This window comes from Nicotiana tomentosiformis, chromosome 1, assembly GCF_000390325.3.
Source record: "Nicotiana tomentosiformis chromosome 1, ASM39032v3, whole genome shotgun sequence".
Taxonomy (NCBI): domain Eukaryota; kingdom Viridiplantae; phylum Streptophyta; class Magnoliopsida; order Solanales; family Solanaceae; genus Nicotiana; species Nicotiana tomentosiformis.
In genome coordinates, this window is record NC_090812.1 from 26,548,834 (window position 1) to 26,558,409 (window position 9,576).

General features: G+C 39.6%; 1 protein-coding gene across 1 annotated transcript; it reads left to right on the plus strand.

Moving 5' to 3' along the window:
- On the plus strand, positions 1 to 699 carry LOC138904783 (uncharacterized). The gene has a single exon (XM_070193288.1). The coding sequence runs from the start codon at positions 1 to 3 to the stop codon at positions 697 to 699; it is 699 nt and encodes a 232-aa protein (XP_070049389.1).
- Positions 700 to 9,576: the final 8,877 nt, after the last annotated feature.

A 9,576-nucleotide genomic window follows, 5' to 3' on the forward strand; every position in this document is an offset into this window, starting at 1 on the left:
ATGTTTTTCGACGGAGCTACAAATTTTGAAGGAGTCGGTATCAGAGCTGTTTTGGTGTCAAAAATCGATCAACATTATCCGGTGTCCGCAAAACTCCGGTTTCCATGCACCAATGATATGGCAGAATATGAAGCCTGCATATTAGGGCTCAATTTGGCCATTGAAATGAATATCCAGGAATTACTGGTAATTGGCGATTCAGATCTGCTGGTACATCAGGTGCAGGGAGAATGGGCTACAAAGAATACCAAGATATTACCATATCTATATCATGTGCAAGAGATGACGAAGAGGTTCACGAAGATAGAGTTTAGACATGTCCCGAGAATCCAGAATGTGTTCACAGACGCATTGGCCACTTTGTCCTCCATGATACAACACCCGGACACGAACTTCATCGATCCTATTACGATAAGAATCCATAATCAGCCGGCTTACTGTGTTCATGTTGAAGAAGAAACAGATAGGAATCCATGGTTCCATGATATCAGGGAATATTTGACAAAAGGAGAATATCCAGAGCATGCAAACAACACCCAGAAACGCACACTTCGGAGGTTGTCCAACCATTTCTTCCAAAGCGGAGGAATTCTGTATAGAAGAAATCCTGATATGGGAATATATTATGGTGTGTTGATGCCAAAGAAGCCTCCAAACTGTTTGAAGAGATACACGCCGGAACCTGCGGCCCACATATGAATGGTTTCGTCCTAGCCAAGAAGATACTCAAAGTCGAATACTTTTGGATGACTATGGAAACAGACTGCATCCGGTATGTCCAGAAATGTCGTCAGTGCCAGGTACACACAGATATGATACGAGTACCTCAAAATGGACTTAATGCAACAAGCGCACCTTGCCCTTTTGCTGCCTGGGGAATGGATGTCATTGGACCGATCGAGCCCACCGCTTCAAACGGGTACAGGTTCATTCTAGTGGCCATCGACTATTTCACAAAGTGGGTTGAAGCTACATCTTACAAAGCTGTAACCAAGAAAGTCGTCGCAGATTTTGTCACGGACCTTATTGTTTGTCGATTCGGGGTTCCAGAATACATCATCACTGACAATGCCGCCAATCTCAACAATGACCTAATGAAAGCCATGTGTGAAACCTTCAAAATCAAGCACAAAAACTACACATCATACCGACCCCAAATGAATGGAGTCGTGGAGGCCGCCAACAAGAACATTAAGAAAATATTAAGGAAGATGGTAGAGAATCACAAGCAATGGCACGAGAAGTTACTATTCGCCTTATTGGGATACCGCACCACAGTCCGCACGTCAACCGGGGTAACTCCTTATCTATTGGTCTACGGTACTGAAGTCGCCATCCCCGCCGAGGTGGAAAGCCCTTCTTTGACAATCATACAAGAAGCTGAACTCAGAGATGCATAATGGATAAGGAGCCGCTATGAGCAATTAGCCCTCATAGATGGGAAAAGAATAAATGCAGTGTGTCATGGTCAGCTTTATCAGAACCGAATGTTTAGAGCTTTTAACAAAAGGGTCAAACCTCGACAGTTCACACCAGGGCAGTTAGTGCTGAAACGGATCTTTCCACATCAGGATGAAGCCAAAGAAAAATTCTCACCCAACTGGCAAGGGCCTTATATGGTTCACAGGGTACTAACAGGAGGGGCACTCATACTCGCAGAAATGGATGGAGAAATTTGGCCAAAGCCTATCAACTCAGATGCAGTCAAAGATACTATGTTTAAAGCTATTTACATTTATGCAATTGATGTAATTAAACTACGCTTGACCTGATTCCCGTTTAAGAAGGGATACATAGGCAACCCTGTGGGTTCGGTCACAATTCAATAAAATTTTCATTTTTCCCCACAATCAGAAACTGGGGCAGAATTTTGAGGAGGACCCTCAAACTTCCGGGGCAAGCTCAACCAACGGCACCGAATGCGGAATAGCCAGAGATTCGTCTAGGTAACTGGGGCAGAATTTTGAGGAGGACCCTCAAAATTCTATGGCAAGAAGGTCGCAATGTCTCTAACAATGTCGCAGTTATTGGTTCATCTAATCAATTTTTAAATTGCATATTACTGTGTTTTGAACAACTATGCATGCATATTTTTTGAAAACTTTATTTTTAGTCAGATGCTATCCATGGTAACTCGAATAGGATTCCAACGCCGAGCGGAGCAGACAAAGGCACGAAACAACCTCCCCCGCAAAACTCATAATTTTTCTTTGAATGCAGGAACAAGAGATAGTCGCTAGTACGTGCGCACCTTAGAATCACTGTCTTCACAACAACAAGGCTACCGAGCTCATCCACAGCTAAGAAATACTCTGCTATCATTTATTATTTATTCGCTGCATGAGACTAAGCATTGTCTCAAATCTTGCATGAGGATAAGCCTTGCCTCCTCAACTGCATAAGGCTAGGCATTGCCTTCCATTTGCATGAGACTAAGCACTGTCTCCATCCTGCATGAGGCTAAGCCTTACCTTCTCAACTGCATAAGGCTAAGCATTGCCTTCCATTTACATGAGACTAAGCATTGTCTCAAATCTTGCATGAGGCTAAGCCCTGCCTCCTCAACTGCATAAGGTTAAGCATTGCCTTCCATTTGCATGAGACTAAGCACTGTCTCCAATCTTTGCATGAGGCTAAGCCCTGCCTCCTCAATTGCATAAGGCTAAGCGCTGCTTTCCCTTTGCACGAGACTAAGCATTGTTTCCAATACTGCATAAGACTAAGCATTGTCTCCAACCTTGCACAAGACTAAGCATTGTCTCTCCTTGTATAACCACAAATGCTGCGCTGTTCAAAACCCTTGCATTGTTCTCTTCTCTCGGGGCTAATCTCTGTCCTCGGTTCTTACACGAGACTAAGCTCTGTCTTGTTTCATGTCAAGCATCATGTCTTTGCATATCATGGGCTGAAACATCACCATTTTATCCAAGGGCGTCATAGTCCGAAGGCATTATCCTCATAGGCGGAAGACACCATACCATGTCCTGAGGATCTCTTAATCTTGCACATCATTATTCAAAGTCATCATGGTTCGGAGGCACCATCTTCATAGCCCGAGAACATCATTTCATGGCCTGCGAATCCTTTACCGCACAATTCATTGCCCAGGACATCATGGTATAAGGACGTCATCCTCACCGTCCAAAGACAATCTCCATGGTCCAAAGGGAATTTGCATCATGTTTAAATTTATGCGATAATCTATATGCATCGTATTTTGAGTTTGCAGGTAATCCGGTAAGTAACCGTTATCCTAACGGGAGCAATCTTCGCTCCAGTTTCCATTCAGCGTCCATATCCTTCAATTATTTCAAACGTAACCGATCATTGTCCGTTACCCATTCTTATCTGATACCTACTCAAGTATCCATAACCATTCTCAATCCCGATTTGTCCTATCCAGAATATTTTATTCGTTCTTACAACAACTCCATCGGTTCGTTCCACCGTTGGATCCAGAACTACACATGGCATGATTCCTGTAAAACCAGGGATATGTAGGCAGCTCGGAGACCAGAGTGCGGCCTACATTTTTTTTCAAATCACCCCATTCGGTCAAAATCGGTCATCATTTCTTTACCCGACAACTCTTTCATCCTTCCCGGATAAAGAGGGGCAGCTGTTGATACCCAATGTTTCCATCATATTTTTCAAATATATATATATATATATATATATATATATATATATATATATATATATATATATATATATATACTTCCAAAATAGTGCATATGCACCATCATTTGATCTACAAGCATATACAATCATTTTTCATAATTTTCTATGATATTTAAAGGCTTTAAATCAATTTATTCCTACATTTTATTATATAAATATCTATTAATTACCTTATAAATTATTTTTATGATGATTTTATCTTCTACACTTATCATTTACATCCATATTAGGTTTTAAATATTTTATTTACATTTTGTTATAATTACATTTGCATTTTTAGGCTAAATTATACATTTTTCAAACTACACGAGATGAACCTTGATTTGGTGAATTGAAGTTGGCCTTAGGTGTAATAGGACTCATAGTTACTGCGTGCGATCGTATACTGAGGTGCTCCCCGCCGGTTGTTGGAACAACGCGAGTCGGGCCGCGTCTCGATTCAGAAAGATGAAGGGCCCAAAAGTCTAAATAGGGGGTTACAAATTCCCCATCTCATTGGGGGCGAAAAACGAATCGACATCTCGATGTGATACAGCCCTTTCGATTTTAGTTGGGAAAGAACGACGAAGTCAATACGAACCGTCCAATGAAGAATAAGATGAGAGCAAAGCGCCAATGGCGCGCGAAGCGCATGCGGAACGGGCACGGAGAAAAAGAAGTGTGGAGGAGAAGCAGCCGCGCTCATTTCCTATATACTTACTTTATTTATAAAAATGACTTATATATTTTTTATAATGTTAAAAAATTGTTTTAAATCATTTGAATACACAAATAATATATTTTGTTATTTATCTATTATTTATATAAATTATTATTTATTAAAATCGGGTATTTAAAATCTGGCCCTAATTCTATAACTAATTTGGACCTAAAACTACCCAAACCAGCCCAAGCCCAATACCCCTAACCCACTTACCCTTGCCCATTCATTAAACCCAACCCTAATCCGCCTAAATCCTGGCCGTTGATCAAAAATGATCAACGGCCGACAACTAAATACCCCTTCCCTTATATCCCTCCTCTCTACCCTAATCTTCACTTTTCTAAGACCGCCGCCCTCATTTTCCTTCCCTCTGAAGAACCCTAGCCCGCCACCTCTCCAAAATCCTCCCCTAATCCCGTTCCTAATGGAATTTTCTTCCCATTTACTTACCATTTCGACATATTTCCTTTATTGGGTGATTCTTTACGGTATTACTTAGTACTTGCCTAAACATGGCAAGTACCCTACTCTGATTCTGTCCTAATCGATCTTCATCTCTTGAATCTGGATGATATTAAGTCCAAACACGTTATTTTGTACTGTGTGAGTTCGATTTGTTCGTATCTTGCTGATTCATACTTAATCCTAAGGTTAGGGTTTACAGATTCTCTTTGATTCGAACCAAAATTGGTTCAATCTTTAATATTAAGTACTATCTCGTCTATATTCGCCTTATTATGTATGAATCTGTCTATTTCTGCCGATTTATATTTACTTGCCCTAAATTACGGTTTCAGATCCTTTTCTTTATTTGAACCAAATCTGGTTCGGTTATGTGTTTTGTGAATAATATTCATGTCTATGTTCATTTTATACAATATGAGACTCTTTTCTTTTACCTAAAAACTAGGGTTTCAAAATGTTTCTTCTTTACTGATTGTTTGAATTAATTATATTTCTATATTTATATGTTAAGTTCCTACACTATTTAAACCCCTCCCCACTCCCCTTTGGTTAAGTTCGGAAAATTCATGAAAAAGCTATAAAACTAAGGTTGTATACGCCTTACTCTTGAATAATCTTGTTCTGTACTCTGGTTTCCGGCCGGTTGAAAGCCAAGGCCAGGAATTATGAGTTCTTGCTCTTTGGGTGATATTCATAATACTGTGGGATTCCTTTCTTTCTTGTTTCATTTTAACGGGTGAGTTACCATATCTCTGCTATTTTATTCTGATTATTAATTTAATGTGCTACTGCAATTAGACTATGTTATCCTAAATGCTATTACATTTGTAGCTTGAGACATGCTTGAATCTACTTTGAGTTTGTTAGTTCGATTCTGCTTAACCTATAGGTCACTGATAGCAATCTCTTGAAGTTTAAGTTTGTTATTATCTTGCTCTTTGAACATGTTCTCATATTTCCTGGTATAGAATAGTTAACTAGGTATAGAAGTCTTCCTTAATAGGATAACAAGTCCATTTCTGAGTGCATCATAATGTGGCATGTTTGACTTTGTTTCTATTATATTTTGACACCCCTAGTAATTGCCCTAATTAGTTCCTAACATGTCATGATCTGTTGCTAATTGATTTCTTCTTATGACACTAGTTTCTGCACTTAACTTAATCTGGATCCTCCTTTATCATTAAAATTTTGTCTTATGACTTGTCTTGTTAGCATGTGATTGAGTTTATTTCTTGAAAACGGAATTAAGTTTGCCTAGGTTCAAATGTGTTCCTATTTGTTTGTGTTTTATGTGTGATTCTGTACCCCTAATCCCATCCTACTCTCCTGAATTCTCACTCTTTGCTGGCTGAAAGCCAAAGCAATTTAGGTTCTGTCCCTTGGCCTCCCTAGTGTGAGCACTGCTCAGGGTTCATATGAAACCCTCGTGAACTCTGACACACTAGGATTTGGCCCCTAGTCTTCTTTGAAATATTTTGATCATTCTCCTCTAGTGTGAGCATTGCCCTGGGTTCTTGAAGCCCTTGGGAACTCTAACACACTAGAGATTTGGGTTCTGTATGCTTATCCTTGAGATATGGGTGAATCATTCACCGCCGGGTGTGGTGTATCTATGAACATGGGCTTTTGGAGCCACTATGAGTTGAATGCCTAGCTTGTCCAGGTGCATTTGGGCATGCTGCAGGCTTCATATAGTTTTATATACTTTGTAATTCATTCATTAAATTTTGTTCTGTAATAATTATTTGTAATAACAACTGGGGTATTAGTAAATTGGGAAACTGGGTTTATTTTAACATTTGCATGAGAATGGGTAGAAATCCTAACTATAGGTGTTTACTTTGCTCATTCTTCTATTGTGTTAGAAATCCTGCCTATAGGTGTTTACTTTTCTCATTCTGATATTGTGCTAGATAACCTGCCTATAGGTGTTTACTTTATTCAAATACATTCTGCTATTGTAAGTTAGATAACCTGCCTATAGGTTTTTATTTTGCTCGAATAAGCTCTGTGGATAACCTGCCTCTTCTGCTTTTTAGATACCATGCCAATAGGGAATAAAATAACCAAAGTTCAATTTGCATGGCAGCATATTCATTAGGCATCATGATCATAGGGATATTTATGATCTACAAATCTGCATTTTTTTAAAAATCATACCTGTAGGGTTCTTAATTGATTGATATGCTATTGTCATACTTGCCCATTTAGTATACACGCTTATAGGAACTAAAACTAGTTTCAGTCATCAAAGGTAGGTATCATGTCTATAGGGTAATCCCTATCTGCGTTAAGTGCTAAAATCAGGCTTTAAAACACTACCTCGTTGAGCGCCAGTAGAAAGCATGCCTATAGGAACAACTGAGTAATTCTGAATATCTCTCATGTTTATTACTGCCAAATAATGAGTAAATCACCTAGATAGCATGTCTATAGGTTTTAACTGCTTATACCCATAATCAGTAGGCAATTGTGCAGTCACACAGGAATTATACTTTGCATAATTACTCGCATGATTGAAATCCAGAATCACATAGAAATCAGATCTATAGGACCTAACAACTTTAATTGTTGAAACTGTCAAAACGCCTAATTTGTTTGCGTGCATTTGCTGCCTAAGCGTGGAGGCTAACTTGAGCCCTTATTTTCTTTTACATGAAGGTCCAACTTGTTTTATATGTCTCTTAGTTTATCATTTTGAGCAACCTAAGTTAAGTCTAGAACCATCCAAAATAGAGGTCCAAACGCCTCATGGGCGATAGGCAAGGGACGGGTAGTGCACGCATAAGGTACGACTTAGAATCAAATAGAGCGCTTTAGGTAAACAACTTAAAGATAATAGTAATCGGGTAGCAGGAGATGATAGTCTGTGCCTGCTGAATAATATGAGTAACACCCCGTCTTGAGGGAGTTATGAAGTATTATTTATGTTGCACGGGGTGATCCTTTAGGCTAAAAAACTTAGGACCCCCCTATTCCTGTTAAAATAGTTCTTTCTTTTTCCAAATTGTTTCTTTCTCTTAGACTAATTCACATGATTTGAGTTCGGCCGGGACCCACCGTTGTGGACCTCGAGGAGTGCCTAACACCTTCTCCTCGAGGTAATTTGAGCTCTTACCCGATCTTTGGTGACGCAAACTAGTAAACCTGAGTCATTTGCAAATGGGCGCCCTAACGCATCTTAATCCGTTAGGTGGCGACTCTCTCTTTTAATAACTCTTTCTCCCTTTTTAAAAGAGTTGTCATGATATCGAAACCCGATTTTGCGAGAAAGAGGGGCGCGACAATTATAGCACGTGAATTGTCCGTGCGAATTATAGCGCTTGGGCTGTAGGAGCCCCTCCGGAGTCTGTACACCCCCAGTAAGCGTGGTTGATTATATTGAGGGATGGATCTTCCATGGACATGGATCTTGTCCGAAGCATTTATATACCTGGAGATGGATCTTCTCCATGGGGCCGTATTGGCCTTCCTTGGTATTGAGTAACTGATGGTCAGTGATGTATATATTCCGGGATGGATCTTCCCTAGGCCGTATGGGCCATATACAGTACCGAGTGGTTGAGCTTGATGAGTGAAAAGTGTGAGACAATGAAATTGAGTACTCTGAGAGTGTGAGTACATGATTCATCTCTGAGATACATGGCATTTGGCATGCACACATGACATACAGGCATAGAGATGCATTTTTCCTCATGTTGTACGGTATCACGTCATTCATGACTTTTTACACACATTGATATGTGGGCATAGAGAGGTATTTCACACTTGCTATCTAGGAAGAAAATGAAACACCTTATTTATTGTGGAAAGGATATTTGAAAAAATTACAGTTTTCAAACTTACTCGTATTTTTGGCATTTTCGATAAAAGATTTGGGTTTTCACTAAGACACTTGAAAAGCATGACTATTTTCTGGAACTGTGAACGAGCTGATCATTTTACTTCTGAGATACATCTTTTATTACTTATATTATGTTGTTATGAACTATTGTGGGATATTGGTATTGGACCCGACCTTGTGTTAGCTCGTCACTACTTTCAACCTAAGGTTAAGTTTGTTACTTACTGTGTACATGGGGCCGGTTGTACTCATACTACACTTCTATACCTTTCATGTAGATGTTGATTATTGACTCTGTTGTGTTCGATGGGAGCTGGATTAAAGATGTACCTGTGTCCCAGTTGTAGCTGCCCCTTGTTCGTGGTAGCTTTATATTTATAAAACTCTGTTTATGTTCTTTTCAAATAGACGATGTATTTATTTTATTTCAGCTTTGTGAATTCTATTCTTAGAAGCTCATGATTTGTACTACCAGTCCTTGAGGAATGTATAAGGTTCAGATATTTCTTTACTTAATCGCTTTATTAATTGTTATTGGAATTGGTTAGTGGTTAATTGGCTTACCTAGCGGGTTGGGTTAGGTGCCATCACGATTAGTGGATTTGGGGTCGTGACAAGGTGGTATCAGAGCTCTAGGTTCATAGGTTCTACAAGTCATGAGCAAGTGTCTAGTAGAGTCTTGCGGATCAGCATGATGATGTCCATACCTATCTTCGAGAGGCTACCAGACATTTAGGATATACTTCCCATCTTCCTTTCCTTATTGTGCGACATTGATTCATCCTGAAGCATAACTCTTTGAATTCCTTTCACGCATTCGTATACGCATGTGAGCGCTCGGTATCAGCTGTGCATTCACCAGCTTGTGATTTTATGAACT

Coding starts and splice junctions, on each gene's coding strand:
- LOC138904783 (XM_070193288.1), top strand. CDS start 1: ATGTTTTTCGACGGAGCTACAAATTTTGAAGGAGTCGGTATCAGAGCT.